This window comes from Sebastes umbrosus, chromosome 14, assembly GCF_015220745.1.
Source record: "Sebastes umbrosus isolate fSebUmb1 chromosome 14, fSebUmb1.pri, whole genome shotgun sequence".
In the NCBI taxonomy this organism is placed as follows: Eukaryota; Metazoa; Chordata; class Actinopteri; order Perciformes; family Sebastidae; genus Sebastes; species Sebastes umbrosus.
In genome coordinates, this window is record NC_051282.1 from 10,202,401 (window position 1) to 10,220,989 (window position 18,589).

The 18,589-nt window shown below is 41.5% G+C and overlaps 1 protein-coding gene across 1 annotated transcript; it reads left to right on the plus strand.

Annotated features, from left to right (window-relative positions):
- Positions 1 to 1,738: 1,738 nt before the first annotated feature.
- On the plus strand, positions 1,739 to 17,766 carry top3a (DNA topoisomerase III alpha). The gene is made up of 19 exons (XM_037792750.1): positions 1,739 to 2,299; positions 3,421 to 3,480; positions 3,592 to 3,665; positions 3,757 to 3,832; positions 4,512 to 4,620; positions 5,055 to 5,198; positions 5,333 to 5,503; positions 5,599 to 5,699; positions 6,322 to 6,396; positions 6,581 to 6,663; positions 7,000 to 7,210; positions 7,524 to 7,709; positions 8,011 to 8,140; positions 9,372 to 9,485; positions 9,575 to 9,740; positions 9,913 to 10,059; positions 10,210 to 10,332; positions 14,272 to 14,996; positions 16,751 to 17,766. Exons 1-19 carry the CDS (start codon positions 2,054 to 2,056, stop codon positions 16,912 to 16,914), a joined length of 3,105 nt encoding a protein of 1,034 aa, XP_037648678.1. The 5' UTR covers positions 1,739 to 2,053; the 3' UTR covers positions 16,915 to 17,766.
- Positions 17,767 to 18,589: the final 823 nt, after the last annotated feature.

An 18,589-nucleotide genomic window follows, 5' to 3' on the forward strand; every position in this document is an offset into this window, starting at 1 on the left:
TTACACCCTAAAACACACATTTTACATATTTAGTCTATGATGACTGAAGGTACTACAGTGCCCCAGTTGAGGATGACATTTTTCTTTTTTTTCCTTTTCTTTTTATTGACACTCTGCAACAAACATACATGACATAATTTAAAGATCTTGTATACATACAAAACCCAACAATGTCTGTCTAAAGTGCCATATTTTTTAAGATTTGTTATACACATAAAAACAAACACTACAGTATGAACAAATAGGGAGTGATCTTCTCATTATCATACAATCATAGATTTGTAAAAATAAAATCTGGCATGTGGGGTGTTACACAGTTGACCCAGATGTCCCAGCGTGACACAAATAATTCCAGTTTTTGGTTAACATGCTGTTATCCTCTCCATTTTGTAAATATCCATTGTAATGTCCATCCATGCATTTAGAGTTGGGCTCTCCTGTGATAACCACTTCCTCGTAAGAGCCTTCGTACCAGCTACCAGCAATATATTTAACAAATATTTGTCTCTTTTCAACCATTCTTGAGGCATAAATCCAAAAAATAAAGTGCCTCGCACTCCATGGGAACATGCCATCTGAAAATATCTTGTAAGGCATCATGAATCTCTCTCCAATAATCCTGAACAGGATGACATTTTTCAATGTTTGATCAGGGTCATAACCAGGATTTTAGAAATACTGAGTCATTCCCCAAACATCTCAGCCTTCTGTATTATTTGGATTTTTTTTTACATATTGTTTATTTTAGTAGCTGTTCTGTTGTATTTTCTGCAAGTTTTATTTAAATGGATTTGTGTCCTGAAATTCCTCTAGAAATAAAAAAAAAAAAAACAGTTTATAAACTCAATAATCTAAAGCTTAATACTTAGTCTCTGTTTTTATTTTAACAACTTAGTGTTAGATTATTTCCTACAAAATTATTAGGAAATTGTGGACCTGTAAAATGAAACGTGACAGTTTTATTTCTTAACATTGGGACTCCTTCATGCTGTCAGGAATAATATTTTGGTGGAGTAATACTGAACTGTTTATTCTGTTTAATCTGTTTAATCTGGAGTTACCCTGCACTATATTCAGTTTTAACAGTTTTCTTCATCTCCTTGTATTTTTATATCTGGTATACATTTTTTTCTACTTTGTATTTTGCACTACTAACTTTTTTACTGCCTTTTTACTAACATGTTTTGCACTATAGAACTGTGATGCTGGAAACTTGAATTTCCCTCGGGATCAATAAAGTTACTATCTATCTATCTATCTATCTATCTATCTATCTATTTATTTATTTGGCTAGAAAGTTGTCAAATTTAAATGTAGGATCTAAAAACACAATGCCTAACATTACAAAGAAATGTGTAGGCTATGTATTTAAATGTAGAATTTAGAAACAAAAGCTCTTAAAAACCCAACATTTTCATGAAAAATACGCTGGACACAATCTCAGCACCCTCCACATGGTAGTTACAGTCTTGGCTTGCAGATGTTGAAATAACAAAATAGCAAATTCTGTTTTAGGGTGGATTTTCTGTTTAACATTGATGTAATATGGCATTAATATTTACACTGTAATTGTTTTTATAAAAATATTATTTATAATAATACCCTAGACATGTAAACAATAGTCAATTTGAATGCACTTATTGTACTATTATTATTATTATTATTATTATAAACCTGCTTTATTTACACGTTTTGGTGGTGTTGCTGGATTTTACGACAGTGTTACGTTAGTGTTACGACCTTGTTTACGGCAGTATTTGACAGGCGAGCGCGGTATTTGTAAACAAAGCTAACAGTCCAGAGGTCGCAGAGTTTTTAAATAGCACTTTTTAATGTGCTGAAATTAATTTTATCTCACTTTGTCTCTATTTAATTCATTGGGGGTGAAGATTGTCAACAGATAACCACTTTAGTAGCTGTTTGTAGAAGTTCTGGTTAGCGGTTACCATGGCTAGCGGTTACCATGGCGTTAGCTGTAGCGAGCTCCGTTAGCTACCATGCTAACCCGGTGGAGCGCCAGCAGCAGTGAGGCTGTCTGGAGGAGCGGACAGGCATGCTGGTAGTGAACCTCCTCGGGAGATCTGCGCTTCTTCGATCGGGACTACAGCGGCTCGGGGTCCAGCTGAGGAGTTGTTTCTGTGCGGCGCAGAGTGACCTGTTCCCGGACACACCGCAGCAGCAGCAGCAGGCAGACATGAACCGGAACCGGGCTCAGATCCAGCGGGTCCTCTGCGTGGCCGAGAAGAACGATGCGGCCAAAGGCATCTCAGAGATCATGTCCGGAGGCAGGTCCAGGAGGGTCAGTCATGTCTCTACTCACCAACACAGACTAGTAGTAGTCAGCTGATGTAAATGTACATAACGTTAGTTATTGATACTTATTATGAGATAGCAACTTTGTCATGAAAATAAGTAAAGAAGCAGTTTATGGGTGAATATAAACCAGATGTGATGTGAATGTGTGTGAATCCAGTGAATAACAAACCTGACAAATCAAGGTAATTGATCATTACATAAATATAATCTGAAAGGTCAACATCCATATTAAAGGGACTGTTTGTAAGAATCAGAAATGCTTGTTAACAGCGACACCTGTGGCCGTTAAGTCAACTAAAGTCTCGCTCTAAATAGACATGAACGAGCATCGCTCAAATCAGTGAGGCGACACACGTCAGCTAAAACCCCAATCTCACTCTATATTTCACCTGCTTGGCAGTAATGTTAGCTGACCAGACGAAGGTCTCTCCATGAATCACTGCTGATCGTAGTGTTGGCTTTTCCTGCTTCAGCCTCCCGACCGTGGTCAGAAGGAACAGGGGAGACACCGGAGTTTTAGTCGGAGACGATAACGTTTCTCTCTGCGGAGCCCCGTCACTTCACAAGACACGGGAAACCTCTGTTGGTCTGGAGGAGCTGCAGCATTTATTTCTGCACAAACATCCACTGTACATTCACTAGATATTCTCAGAGCTACCTACTCTTCTGCAGTGTGTAGTGTCCGCCATGCACGTGAGGTGGAGCGAGCTGAGTGAAGGCAAGCAGGCAGGCAGAGGAGCAGAGGAGCAGAGTACAGCAGAGACTCCGGCCCTGGAGACCAAAGCTACGGTCTCCCCCGCGTCCTCCGACCGCGGCCAAAACTGTTTTGCAAGACTGGCTTCACTAGATATAACTTTGCGGTTTTGGTGCTTCCGTGTAGTTTGTGTTGGAGTCTTGTCTGAACAGCGTAGCCACACGCGGGCGCGCATATGCGAGCACGCATGGGACACTGATCCGGGTGATTTATACGTGTAAGAAGTTACAAACAGTCCCTTTAAGAAACCTCTTCCATAACCTGGCAGTGTACCCATATCTCCCAAAATCACAGTATATAAATACAAATGATAAATGTTCCAGTTCTGATTGTCTTCTTTTCCATTTCAGAGGGAGGGGATGTCGAAGTTTAATAAAATCTATGAGTATGAATATCATCTCTTTGGTCAGGTGAGTGAATACAGTGAAATAATTAGAACATGCATGTTGTTTGTCTGTTCTGTTGTTTTTAACATTGTCTCTGATCTTTCTGGTTTCTTTAATATCTCCATCCCGCTCCAGAATGTGACAGTCTCAATGACATCAGTGTCAGGCCATTTACTGGGTATGGAGTTTAAAGCACAGTACCAGAAATGGTAAGTTGAAACTGGATTGTTTTTTTTCAGTATGTTGAGCATCACACAGTGTCATAACAACTGATTGTATTTGTGTCTTTTCTCTACAAAGGCACAGTTGCAATCCTGTGCTGTTATTCGATGCTGAGGTAGAGAAGTACTGTCCAGATAACATGAAACAAATCAAGGTATGCTTATATACTGTTCAAGATGTTTATTGTCCCGCCGGTTATAAAAATACAATCGTGTGAAAGACTTTTTGCTGGGAAGCACCATTAAAAAGAATAAGTTATATGACAATAATAAAGGGAAATACTTTGTGCAAAGGCATATTAAGAACATATACTGTGTACTGTATAAGAGGCAGTGAGATAAATATAGAAGCAGAGTTGGGTACTATAAAAATATTGCACATGCATTTATTTTTTATATTGCACATATTGTATTGATTGAGGTATTGCACTGTCCTCCCATGAGTCACAAAAATATACAAAAACAAATCTTTACTTTGTATTTAAATAGATCTATGGGATCTGTCACTCTTTCTGTAGCCACATTATGTTTGTTTGTTTTCACAACCAAATACCAGTTTTCCTTTTGCTCCAATAACTTGTGCGGTTGCAGAATTACTCTATATTTATTTATAAAACCAGGATGTACCATTTTGTTGTGCTAGTCAGCAGCAGATGATGTACTTTCTTTTGTTTGCCTTTTCCTCTTTCTGCAGTAGGAGGCCAAAATTTCCATTCAGGGGAAATAATGATGAATATGGATACTAGAAATAGACATGAAAGATTCCCTCCCTCTTCATCTAATCGTCTTTCTTTCCTTTCTCTTTCTTTTCTCCGTCCCTCTCTGTCTCGCTAGCGGACACTGGAGAAAGAGGTGAGGCAGTGCCAGGCCTTAATCATCTGGACTGATTGTGACAGAGAAGGAGAAAACATTGGCTTTGAAGTCATAGATGTCTGCAAAGCAGGTATGATGTTAATATGTGTGTTGTTTTTGTCGTTGTGGCGGCAAGTGAGCGCGCCTCTTAACTCCTTTTCAAAGGAATAGGTTGACATTTTGGGAAAATACGCTTATTGCAGAGAGTTAGATGAGAAGATTGATACCATACTCATGCATGTATGGTAAATATGAAGCTGGAGCGAGAATAGGTTTAGCTTAGCTTAGCTTAGCACAAAGACTGGAAGCAGCTAGCCTGGCTCTGTCCAAAAACAACAAACAAAATACGCCCACCAGTCCCTCTAAACACGTCATATCTCACTTGATTAATCCGTTGAAAAACTGTGGGTTTTGTGTATGTTTGTCCGCAAATCGCTCCTGATAATGGTGTGTGTGTGTGTGTGTCTGTGTGTGTGATTGTGTGTGTTTGTGTGTGTGTGTATTCCTTTTATGTATGCTTTTAAGTGAAACCCAATATACAAGTCTTTCGGGCAAAGTTTTCTGAGATCACCCCCAACTCCATCCGGAGAGCTTGTGAGACTCTACTGGCGCCGGATGCTAATGTCAGCGATGCTGTCGATGTCCGTCAGGAGCTGGACTTGCGAATAGGTAAGGTAGATTCTGTCATTATGGGATGGCTCAACAGATAATGGTTCATACTGCATAATCACAATTATGGGTTACAACACTACTGGCTCTGTTTATCTGAAGAAATGTCACATATGATCCCTTCCTCTCTCCAGGTGCGTCCTTCACTCGATTCCAGACGCTTCGCCTGCAGAAGATCTTTCCAGAGTCTCTGGCCAATCAGCTGATCTCATACGGCAGCTGTCAGTTTCCCACTCTGGGCTTTGTGGTGGAGCGCTTCAAAGCCATCCAAGCTTTCATACCTGAGACTTTCTACAAAATCAAAGGTACAAACTCATCCGTGCACAGACACACAGATCGGTAGTGTTCAGGTTTTCAAGTGATACTCACTCCTCTTCATCCCTTCTGTTCTATGTCTCAGTGCTGCACGAGGTGGAGGAGGACACTGTAGAGTTCAGTTGGAAAAGAAACCGTCTCTTCAACCACACAGCTTGCCTGGTGCTCTACCAGATCTGCATGGAGGTATGTGCCTGTTTGTATGTGTATCTTTTATAAACTTGGGCCAGCTCAGTCAGATGCTCAGTCATCCCAAATCCCGATCCTGCATCCCAAAAATGGGTGTGAGGCGGGGGGCGTCCAGTGGCCTAGTGGGTAGGAGATATACCATACTGTATACCTGCAACATCCCCCCCAGGTTCCTTTGTTACATGTCAAACCCTGCGCTATTGCAATAACTGTTGCTATTAAATAAAAGCAAAACACCCAACAAAACTATTTTGCTTCTGCGTAACAGGTGCAAAATGTATTCATGCTAAAACATATCACCAGCAAAGCAACACACATATTGTGGTTGATTGATTAATATAAAAGCAAAAACACACTGATAGCTGATGTTGCCCAGTTAGAAAGACACCGTGGAACTGTACCAACTGTGTGGGTGCGGAAGTGTGTGTCTACTCTTTGGTGTAAGTACATCCACACGTGTAACCTCTCCTCCTCCTGCAACTGGAGGACACAAAGCAGTGTTGTGTTGTGTGTAGTGTAGTGTAGTGTTAAATTAGTGTTGTCGATCTGTCTGAATGAAAAGGGCTAAAAGCCACATGCAGAAAGGTACACACAAGAATATCCTTTCACTCATTTCCAGGATCCCATAGCAACAGTCACCTCAGTAACCAGCAAGCCCAAGAGCAAGTGGAGACCGCTGCCTTTGGACACTGTGGTAAGAACGTAAAGTAAAACAGCCATGCACATACACTGTACATACGCTGCCTTCTCAAAACACATCTGTTTATATTAAAAAAAATGTATGTTCTTTCAGCACGTACAGTAGTGTCCTTGTGTGGAAACACCCTCCGCTGCTTTGTCCCACTCTGAACAACCCTCTACCTTTATCTGAACAACAGGAAATGGAGAAACTTGCTTCTCGGAAGCTAAGAATAAGCGCCAAAGAGACCATGAAAATTGCAGAAAAGCTCTATACCCAAGGGTGAGTGCATGTTAGATAATGTACATGCATAATGCAAAGTATTGTCTTGGTCCGACCATATGCTGAATGACGTCATCAGTTTATCATCCCATAGTAGTTTTCATATTTCATTTGTACTTGTTTCAGTCAGAAAGCATGTGTGAAGCCACCTTACTAGAGGCATTGTGGTGTCAGTGAAACAGTCAAATGCATTTTTTGTTTACCAGGTTGTTAAACTTCCTCAAAGTCATGCCTATTTTTGTACATGGAAAGACACCATCTGGCAGGGAGGAGGTGTCTCTCAGGTGTTTTAATAGATGAGTTTACCAGCATTGTCTGTTTTTTTATTCTGCTCAGGTATATCAGCTACCCGCGTACGGAGACCAACATTTTTCCCGAAAACTTGCCTCTCGGCCCCCTGGTGGAGCAGCAGACACAAAGCCCGGTCTGGGGGACGTTCGCCCAGCGGGTGATGGACCAGCCCGGGGGTCCCAACCCACGACAGGGCAAGAAATCTGACCAAGCCCACCCCCCCATACACCCCACCAAGTTCTCCAATGCACTGCAGGTAAGTCTGCAAAAAACTGGAGCTCAGTTTGTACAAATGTACCTTTTTTTTTTCCTCTCCTAATCTGAATGATTGTGACCAATCATAACTGTAATCATAACTATATATATAAAGCGATTTAAGAGGTGATGGATTATTTATACAATATTATCATATGTACTATTAACATGATATCACTATTGAATTTTTAAATATCATGGTTATCGTCAATACCAGCATATCGCATCATCCCTACCCTCAACTTTTTCAACAATATGATGGAAACAATTGTCTCAAAGGTTTCACGGATCATTTCTGTTTCTTCTGTGTTCAGGGCAACGAAGGACGTGTGTACGAGTTCATTGTCCGGCACTTCCTGGCTTGTGTATCCCAAGATGCTTTGGGGCAGGAGACTGTGGTGGACATTGTCATCGCCCAGGAGATTTTCTCCACCTCGGGACTCATGATCATTGCTAGGAACTACTTGGACGTTTACCCGTATGACAGGTGGAGCGCCAAGGTATGGTGTGTGTGTGTGTGTGTGTGTGTGTGTTGATAACAGACTACGAGTGTGTGAAATCACTATTCCAATGTTTTTTGTTTATCTGAGCACAATTAATAGAAATGATTGTACTGTATAAAAGGTCAAATGATTGGCGGTCTCATCTAAAGGGTTCTAAACTACTAAACTCAGAGAAAATTCAATCTAAGCTACATTGCTTATATATAAAATATATATATATATATATATATAAATACCTTACTTTTATAGAGACTGTCGTGTGTGATAGCTCCAGTAAACCTTTCTCTGTACGTGCTAGGTGATTCCAGTGTATGAGCAAGGCTCCCAGTTCCAGCCCTCTGCTATCGAGATGGTGGACGGACAGACGAGTCCTCCGCAGCTGCTCACTGAAGCCGACCTCATATCACTGATGGAGAAGCATGGCATCGGTACAGTGCAAACACACACACACACACACACACACACACACACACACACAGACATGAGACTTTTTTTTTTTTTAATGTGTGTACTTCCAGCCACTCACAAAATATTGATGAATCCCACAAAAGGTTTTAATTTGTTCATATCCACAACTAGGGCTGTACCGAATGTCATTTTTTTTACATTCAAAGGTTTTTGAATGAAGCTTTGAATGTCTGTCATCGTCACGCAAAAAACAAATCCTTGAATAAAGTCCTCAGTTTGAATAAAGTGATTCATCACATTAAATTAGTTAGTTGTTTTTTTTTTAGTACTAAATCAACTTTCTTTAATTAATATAACTCATCAGTGCATGCCTACCTTTGTGTGCAACAAGTGGGAGAGCAAAAAGTTTATGACTGCAGTGAAAATGTTTTTGAAAGGCTAAACAGCAACATAAAAAAGATTAAAAAAAAACATGTTGTGAATTTGTAAATTTTGACTTTACAACGCTTGGAGTTATTGGAAATGTTTGATCACACGAGTCGGAAACAATCCTACGCAGACACCAATGGAATCTAATTCTACAAATTGTCTAATACTGTTACCGGTTACACCTGTTTGTAACAACGTTATCTTCACTACATCCGTCTCTCCTCCGCGTGTGTGGAGAGGCTAAGCCCCAAACTAGGTGAAACACGAGAGCAGATATTAATGATTGTGTGAAATTGGGCGAACACTGATTAGAGTAGCCTCATCTTTATCTGCAACTGTGCAGAAATACCAGTTTAAACAAAATAAACAGACATGCAAAAAAAAAAAGCTGTGCCGCATTTGAATGTTGATTTATAATTTAAATGTCAACGTTATGAACGAAGCTTCGAACTATTCAGTACAACCCTATTCACAATAGTCAATAAAGTATATATATTTTTTTACAATATCAATATAAATTGTGATTTAGTAATTGTTACTAAAACTTCTCAATTAAATATTCTGGAAAATTGAACTGAGAAAATCAAATGGGACGGTCTGCTTTGGGCTCATTTATTGAGTTAAATACCTGATAAATCAACAAAAGATAGAATAAAGCACCCCTGCTCATTGATTTACAACATTGTCTGCATACCATTTTCAGTTAAAACAGATAAAAGCTTACATAAAGCAAACCTGGCAACAACTTCGTGACCCTTTTGTTGAATCAACATAGAATTGTCTGACGTAAACTGTACTGCATGAACTGTGTACATACTACAGGCACCGATGCAACCCACGCAGATCACATCGAGACCATAAAGAGTCGCAGGTACGTGGGCTTGACAGCTGACCAGAGGTTTCTGCCTGGAGAGCTCGGCATGGGACTGGTGGAAGGTATGCACACACAAACACACTGCATACCACAATAAACAACAATCCTTGTCACTCAAATATGTTACTTATCAAAATGTGTGTGTGTTTAGGTTACAACTCTATGGGTTATGAGATGTCCAAACCAAACCTGCGTGCTGAATTGGAGGCGGACCTCAAGCTGGTATCGGAGGGCAGGAAGGACAAACGGAGCGTGCTGCAGAACCACATCCAGAAGTACAAGACCGTCTTCATCGAGTCTGTCAGGAAGGCAAAGAAGTTAGTTACCTTTGGAGGAGATTTATGTATTTCTGATGCACCACCTGCACCCAAATGAGCAGAATCGTGTTGTATTTTACAATGACGGATCGGTTAACACCTGTCCTGTAGTCATTGCAGGCTGTTGGTTGTTGTGACCCAGGTGAAAAGTCATTTTCTGTCGTTGCCTCAGGTTAGATGAAGCGCTGTCGCCATATCTGGGTGCAGCTCAGGAGATCGCTGAAGCAGAGCAGCAGGACATGGAGATGCCGCTGCCGGTCAGGAAGTGTCCTAACTGCGGGCGGGACATGGTGCTGAAGAAGAAGAGGGAGGGAAACAGGTGAGTTTCAAGTTAGGATTGTCAAATCAAAAACAAAAGTTTGCCTGGAAGGTAGGAAAGCAATCTAACAGTAGTATGGTTTGCTTTGCTGTAAATGGGCTAGAACAAGATTACAGTAACTCATTATCCTCTCTTCCTGTCCTCCTGCAGTAAGTTCCTGTCCTGCACGGGTTACCCGGCCTGTAAGACGGCAGTGTGGTTCCCCGACACGGTGCTGGAGGTGAGCAGAGATGACAGCGTTTGTCACACCTGTCAGCCGCGCCCTGTTCACATGTAAGTATTCATTTTATACTGACCGTGTTTAATTTAATTTAATTTCACAGAGCTGTTCGCTCGACATCAAACCCCTTTAAATAGTTTATGATCAAGATGAGTTTAGACTGCCAATAGCTCACATTTAACATTTTTCATACAGATTCATCACCCTAACTGCTTGGCATATTATGTTTTCTTCAGATATTTTGCAAATCAGATGAATTAATTTGGATACTCGACAGATTTTACACATGAAGTTCAATTTACTCATCATCAGGAGTACCACTCAACCTGTGAAAACAGATGTGTAATATTTTCTGTGACGCTGGATGGAAGTTTGAATAAACGGCCCTTTGTTTGGCTGTTCTAATCTAGATTTAAAAGCCTAATCAGGGATGGGGGCGGCATATTAGCTTCAGCTAGAAGCCATACAGTATATGTATGACATCTGTTCCATTGCTCATCTGTATGTAACAATGTTTATCTGTATGGTAAGTAAGTAAAGTTTATTTAATAAAGCACCTTGCATAGAACAAGATCACAAAGTGCTTCACAAGAATAAAAAACTATTAAAAATAAGACCATCAAAACAGTAAAAGAAAGAAGCAATAAATCATAAACAACAGACCTTAAAAACACACTAAATTACAAACACTGGACAGCACAAGGCAAGACAAAGAAGAGTTCAAATAAGTGGGTCTTTAGCTGTTTTTTAAAGGCATCATCAGACACGCAGATCCAATGCCTATAGGAGGACCATTCCACAGTGTCGGGGCCACCACTTAAAAAGCACGGTCACCTTTTGTTTTCAGTCGAGCTAAAGCGACAACCAGTAAGAAGCCCTGGTCAGAAGACCCTATAGCCCCTTTCCCCTTTTCTGGACAAAAAGCCCACTAACATCTGTTTTTTGTCTTCAGTGGGAAAAGTTACAACTGGCATTCATTCCCAGGACAAATAACGCTGCAGTAGTCACGGGGATTTTATTTATCGGCAGTGATGGAAACATGACATCCCGGTGGACGCGCTCATTTTGGTCCCCTTTTCTGGTGCGATGCTATGTGACGCGCATTGAAGTGAATATATAATAAATAAAATCAATTTTATTTGGACAATTATTATAATTTATTAACATACAAAACATACGATTAATGTGATTTCCTCAAAGCCACCAGACTTTCATTTTACCTCGCTGATCGACTTCATTCAAACTCAACAGAAACAAAATGAAACTCATCAAAATCGTCTTCGTGAGTCTTTCCACTGTTCCAACAATCACCAACTCTGGTTTGAAAGTTTGAAAGAGAAACTGAATAAGTAATAGATATAAAAAAAAAAAAAAAAAGAAGTGGGCGCCTGGGTTAGCTCAGTTGGTAGAGCGGGCGTCCATGTATTAAGGCTTGGTCCTGACCGCGGCGGCCCGGGTTCGAATCCGGCCTGTGGCCCTTTCCGCATCCACTCTCTCTCTCCCCCCTTTCAAGACTCTATCCACTGTCTTGTCATAAAAATGGAAAAATGCCCCCAAAAAAAATAACTTTAAAAAAAAAAAAAAAAAGAAGTAACCACCGTAGCACTTTCACTGTTTACTAACCCTGCTTCCGGTCTGGGCCGGCGCGTCCGTGACATCAAACATGAGACAGCATAAACACAGAAAGGCCAGTGCAACGGCACCGGCATACTCGGAATAGGAAAGGAGTCCACCTAATTTTAGCGGGTTTTCACATTTTTTAAAAAACCTGCATATACGAGCTAATTTTTGGGGGAAAATGGTTTAAGTGACCTACAGGTGATAGTCACTGGAAGTGATGGTCTCTATTGAATTGCAAATAAATATAATAGAAGTGCAACACTAAATTGCTGAAGTGCCCCTTTAAGCAAATAACCTTGCAGACAATCGACAATCTGTTTGTTACAGAGCCTTTTGAGGAAGTTACAGAGCCTTTTGAGGAAGTAACAGAGCCTTTTGAGGAAGTTTTAAAGCAGAGGAGGAATTCAATTATACAACCAAGGCATTTCAATTTTAGAGTCCTACATAGTTGACCATCACTTAATTAACCCAACAAAGGCTCCTTTCTACAGCTCCTGGTTGTCATATTAACCTGATGAATAAATAATTCAGATTGCATGGTTGTTGCTGCCCTGCTGGTTTCACTGTCCACTCTGTTATACATACTGTGTGTTAAATTCCTCTCAGCACAATTCAGACCCACACATATTAAACATTGAAAACACATACTATTTTCAGTGGTCACTTCAACACCAAGTATCTTATTTTTCCTCAAACACACAACTTCCATTTCTTAGATTAATAAGAAGTGTATGTAGGCGCTCCTCGCTGTGCAAACAACAACAACACGCGCAGATGAAGCTCTCCGTGGCTTCAGCAGTGCAGGAAACTTGTCTAAATTCTTGTTTACGCAAGTGGGCGTTAACCCCATGAGCACGTGCCTCAGCTCAGAACAAATATAGGGCACGCTCACTAGCATCGAGCCAAAGTGCTCCACACCAGCATCTGTTTCCATAGCAACCAATCTGGTACAGAGCTCAAAGTTGAACTACAGCACTTACTCTAAGACAATATCACAGTTTTTTTAATCAGATCTCTCCCTGCAGTTTCAGCGTGTTGGATAACCGTTAACAGCAGATGTGTGCAGCGATAAACTACAGCAACTGGCTGTATTATTCAAACTTTTGTTGTGCACATGCACGCATTTTGAAAAGCAGGTTCCTTCAACCACCTTTTTTGAGAAACTGCTTTTAATCAGTACACACACAGTGTTAAGTTAGTACTGTGTGTTGAGTAATGATATATTTCTATTTTAATAGACGGATAGATGCGTTCACTTCAAAATGCTTCACACAGAGAGCATGACAGCAGTCAGTGAGGAATAAACTGTGGATCGTTTTTCATCGCTATGACTCAAATTTGATTTGAAAACCTCATCTTTCAAATTTAATGAATTATTTTCTCACTCAAACTTGACCACCACCAAACCTCTCTTTATTTAAAAGTCCACGTTTACTTACTATTTTAAAAACGGTGTGTGTGCCTTTTTCTGATTTATGTGCCGTACTTATTTTTCCTGATACCAGTATATGTATGATAAAGTATCAGATATCTATGACAAGCCAGTATCAGTGTTTTAGTAATAGTAGTTGCAAGTATACTGGCTCTACCTGAAAATATTCAGGGTCTATTTGAATATAAAATCTTGATTTCTCCTCTGTCTTGTTTATAGTGCGCTGCAGGATTGAGTCCTAAAACCTGGAAATGAGTTCGCATTTTAGCACTTCTGGTTCCCTCGTCTGGAAGTCAATGGGTTTTTTGAATGGGTTTTTAATTAGATGCCTGAAATAAGGTCTGTGGTTTACACAAGCTGAAGAGATTTTAACATTTTGTTCTACGATATAAAATACGTCCGTAAATATCATACTTGTGAATTTTGAAGCTTTTACGTGTCTTAAAAAAGGCGGTTGCTAACAACAGTGGCTAAATGAGACTACTAAACGTCATCACACCGACACGTCCGCCGTTACGGCCTCGTTGTGTAAACTCACGCTTAACAGACTGTGGTGTAATTTGTTTACAGCCTAACGTTAGCTTTTTACTTCTGGTGATTTCATTCACTCTTCAAAATTCATAAAAATGGTGTTCATTTGTGAAGATTATTTTACAGAACAAAACGTGTAAGTATCACAAACGTTTGTTTGCCACAGAGCTTATTTTCTGCAATAATCCAAAACCCAATGGAAAAATCTCATTGGCTTTTAGTCGAGGGAACCAGGACGATGCTGACTTCCTGGTTGGCCATATTAAAAGACATCATCCCTGCAGCACTCTATAAACAAACAGTTACAGCCCTGTAATAACTGGTGGATTTGGACCCATCATCACACCATGTGTGTATACTGAGGTTGACTTCTTTAACATTCATCTCCTGTGTGTCCGACGTTCTTCAGGTTAAAGTTCAAGTTCCGCAGGGGCAGCCTCCCTCCCATGATGCCTTTAGAATTCACGGGCTGCATCGGTGGATGTGACGAGACGCTTAGAGAGGTGTTGGACCTGAAGTACCTCCGAGCAGGGGGAGGAGGTGGAGGAGGTGGGGGAGGTGGGGGAGGAAGAGGAGAGGATCTTCGTCCACCGGCTCCAAGACACCCCAGACCAGAGCCACCCAGAGCGCCAAGTTCAAATCCTCGACCTTCCCTTCCTCCCGTCCCCTCCTGGACCCCGCAGCCACGACCTCCAGCAGGTGGCGGTGGTGATCCCAACAATGATGTCATTGTGTGTAACTGTGGTCAGGATGCACTCCTCCTGACCGTGCGCAAAGACGGTCCCAACCAAGGGCGTCAGTTCTACAAGTGCAACGCCGGGAGCTGCAACTTCTTCCTGTGGGCGGATCAGCCAAGTCAGCAGGAGGGGGAGCCACACGGTCGAGGGCCTCCGCTGCAAGCGCCGCCGAGGCCCTCTCTGGGGTTCAGGAACACCCCCGGAGGAGGCAGAGGACAGGAAGGGGGCGCAGGAGGACACGTGGGACAGACGATGTGTAACTGTAACGAGACGGCGGTGACGCTCACGGTGCAGAAGGACGGTCCAAACAAGGGCCGGATGTTCCACACCTGCGGGAAACCAAGAGAGCAGCAGTGTGGCTTCTTCCAATGGGCCGATGAGAACGCTCCTCCACCAGGCATGGCTCACACACACACACACACACACACACACTAATCAAAATGTAACACTGCTTTTAACACTGCTTTTAACACTGCTTTTAACACTGCGTTATTAACCTGAGGCCTGAAATGAATATCCATTGCATGAGACATTTTTAACTATGCTAGCAGTGGAGCCTAAACATGGTACTGTCAGTCAGGCGGTCCACCACTTTGGTCCAGACTGAAACATCTCTATTAGAGAGAAATCTATCAGAAGGATTGCCATGAAGTTTGTTACAGACATTCATTCGCCCTTCGAGATGAAATAAAATAACTCAACTCTCATCTAGCGCCATCATCAGGTCGAAATCTCAATATCGGGTCGCTATCTGCCAATATTCGTTCAAAATATGTTGATCTGTGCTCGCTATAAAGGCCGATCAGAAAAGCCGATCAGATGTTGCAAAACACGCGAGACAATTTCTCTTAGCGGCGCCAAAATGGATTCACCGGAGTTGTAATTTGTGTCTCTAAAGCCTTTTACACTGCCTGTTCAAGGCGGGACTGTTGCGCCGTTATTCCGCCTCGCTGTTCTGTATAAAAGGTACGGACACGGAATGGTGGGCATTTTACACGGCCTCTAAGCCGTCAGTTGAGGTAGTCACAGAGCCGAATTAACGTCTGTGTAAAAGGGCAGCCGGCATGGCTGGACTACACACACACACACACACACACACACTCTCTCTAGACGCCAACGCTGTTGTGTTACACATCTAAAATATGATGAGGGTCTTTACAGCAGTACTGGGGGATCTCCGTATAAAAGGTGCTGATGAGAGAGAATGTCTCTAAGAGAGAGAGTGGAATATGTTGCACATGTTGTCGGCTTCAAATAGACCTTGTTATCGTTTCGGCCGATCACAAAAATCCCCAAAAATCCTGATCGGAGTACCCCTTACTTTGGTTAATCACTATGTTCCTGCAAAACTAATGACATTTTGATCAAATCAAAAAGTTCTACTCATCCTGACTGTATTAAAAATAGACAACTAAAACACCTTTGTTACAATGAAGGAATATTTTTGCTTTTTAAAAGCACAAAAATGAAAGTTTCGGCATTGTTACCATCTGCTGTGCTGACCAACAGGGGACTTTTAGAACATCCATCTTCAAATGTTTTTTGGTTTCGGTCTGTGGTACTCGTCAAGTCATTACACTTCACCGTCTACTTTCTCTGTCTCTTTCTCTTTCTCTTTCTCTTTCTCTTTCTCTTTCTCTTTCTCTTTGCATCACAAGCAAACTCTGTTTCATTAATACATTCACATATATACAATACGTTACAGACATCTGCAGTGTGTTTCATTTGATTTCTCACAGTTAAATGTCTGACTGCATTAATCTGGCTGTCAAATCATTTACACCATGAGCCTGGAGTCAGCGAATGCTTTTCTGTGTGCTTTGTAAAAACACACCACGTTTATTTAAAACATCCTAACAGAAGCAAAGCAGAAAAGATGTACACTCAGATCAAACACCAGAGAGACAGAGAGACAGAGAGAGAGAGAGAGAGAGTGAGAGAGCATCCTCCTCATCCTCTACATCTTTATTTAATGATAAAGAAAAAGCTGTCACGACTCACTAACACTCCCACTGAGACCTTGAGGCATCCACTTACCAGGCTGACACGGCGCTGTCAGTCCCGGCGTACACAGAAACAGCTTCTGCTCTTTATGCAGTGACCTCCTACCTCCTATCTCATGTTGTGTTTGCTCTCTGTTCCCCGTGTCAGGTGGGTTTGGCGGTGGATTTAATGGTGGCGGAAACGAAGGGAAGAAGGGAAGGAGGATCACGGGAGACGCCAACGCTAACAAACCTCCAGCTGCTAGAAAACCTCGTACCTGCGGCATCTGCCACCAGCCGGGACACACCCGAGTCACCTGTCCCCAGCGGTGATCGCTGCTTAAAGACGCTATGTGGCATTACTGAAGTGTATGACTTCAAAGTGTGACGTCAGGTTTTATTTCTCAAATATGCAGCGACTCCAAAAAGTACCTCTTCGCAGGGGGTGGACCTCATCTTCTGGGAGAATTGAACCAAGAGCCTGTACACCTTCCTGTGAAGTCACATTTTGAAAACACTTCCAAGAGGGCACAAACAGGTTTGGGCACGAGACTGAAGTCATGTAATGACTAAGACTCAAATGAGATCAGAAATTACCGGCAACAGTTGTGCAGCACAATGGCAACTCTGTTATAAAATAGGGGAATGTCAAAGACATTTTGCGTCAACAGAAACTGGACCTTTTCTTTCTGTTCTCATCCAGCTCTAACGTCTCAGGTCTCCTCAGATCTGCAGTGTGCTCGTTCAAGATGGCTCTTTTTTCTGGTCCCCGGGAGGAAAGTAAGGGGTCACTTTGGAGTCCAGTTAACTTTTAGTATCAACATTTTAGGAAATACGCTTATTTGTTCTCTTGCTAAGATTTAGATGAGACGATTGATACCACACTTGTGTCGGTACAGTAAATGTGAAGCTGTGTTTCCCAGTTTATACGCTTTAAACTCTGTCTGTCTGAGTTGAACCACTTTCAAAACTTGTCGGTGTTTGTAACCGCAGTAACCTGAAAGTGCTCAAAGGTTAATGGGAGATTTGCTCAGCTGGCCTTAGATCAAATTAATGCCCCGTCTATTGTGTTTATCTGTATTCACAATCCTGACAGGCTTGACTGAGATCACTTTAAGGAGGGTGATTCTGTCACACAAGCACTGCTGTCTTTAACCAATAAATGTGTATTTCAAAGAAAGCGTATTTGCACGCAGTTTCTTCATAATTACCAGCCGCGACGGCGTGTGTGTGGTTTTCACCTTGTGAGTCTGTGTGTGTGTCATCACGGCAAAGTGTGGTCCTGGAGACACCTACTGTAGCGGGAACGACCACAGAAGTGGCTTTGGGTTCTTTGCCAGGTGTTTATATTTCTGTCTGTGGACAGATTTCATCAACGCAGTCAAGAAACTTAACAGGTGTGTAGTTGAGATTAAAATGAGGCAGAGTTCGAAGACGGGTGCGGTCCGAGCAAGGGCGCTGGATGTAGGAGGGGGGGTAGGAAGTGCTATTCAGCATCGTGGCTGGTGTGATCCCAAGATGGTCTCTAGTTATGAGTGTGATCCATAGTGTGTATTAATATGTTTACTTTTGTTTTTCGTCACTGTTACCATCACTACGTATCTTAAACAGTTGCCAGGTGTTTTACATTTGTTGATTCTTCAAGGTCGTTGTTTGAAGAAACTGCATATGTTTTTACACTCTAAATATCACAAGTGCAAAAAAAACCTGTTCTCTCCCTCTGTAGTCTGAGGAATTGTCATTACGAAAGATTTCTATTTTATTATTGATGAATGCTAATAAACATGAATGTATAATATCGACCCATGGTTATTTATATCTCTACAGTCATGACAGAGGTTGATGTTATGAATATATACTGTCTTGGTTCCACTGGTTTGGGTTTTATCTTTAGTTTTCAACCTATCAAAATGTCTTTCTTGCATCTGTACATAATAAACATAGAGTATATAATATAAAACCTTTATCCCGTATGTATTTTGCTTAACATTTTCAGAACTGTTACGCC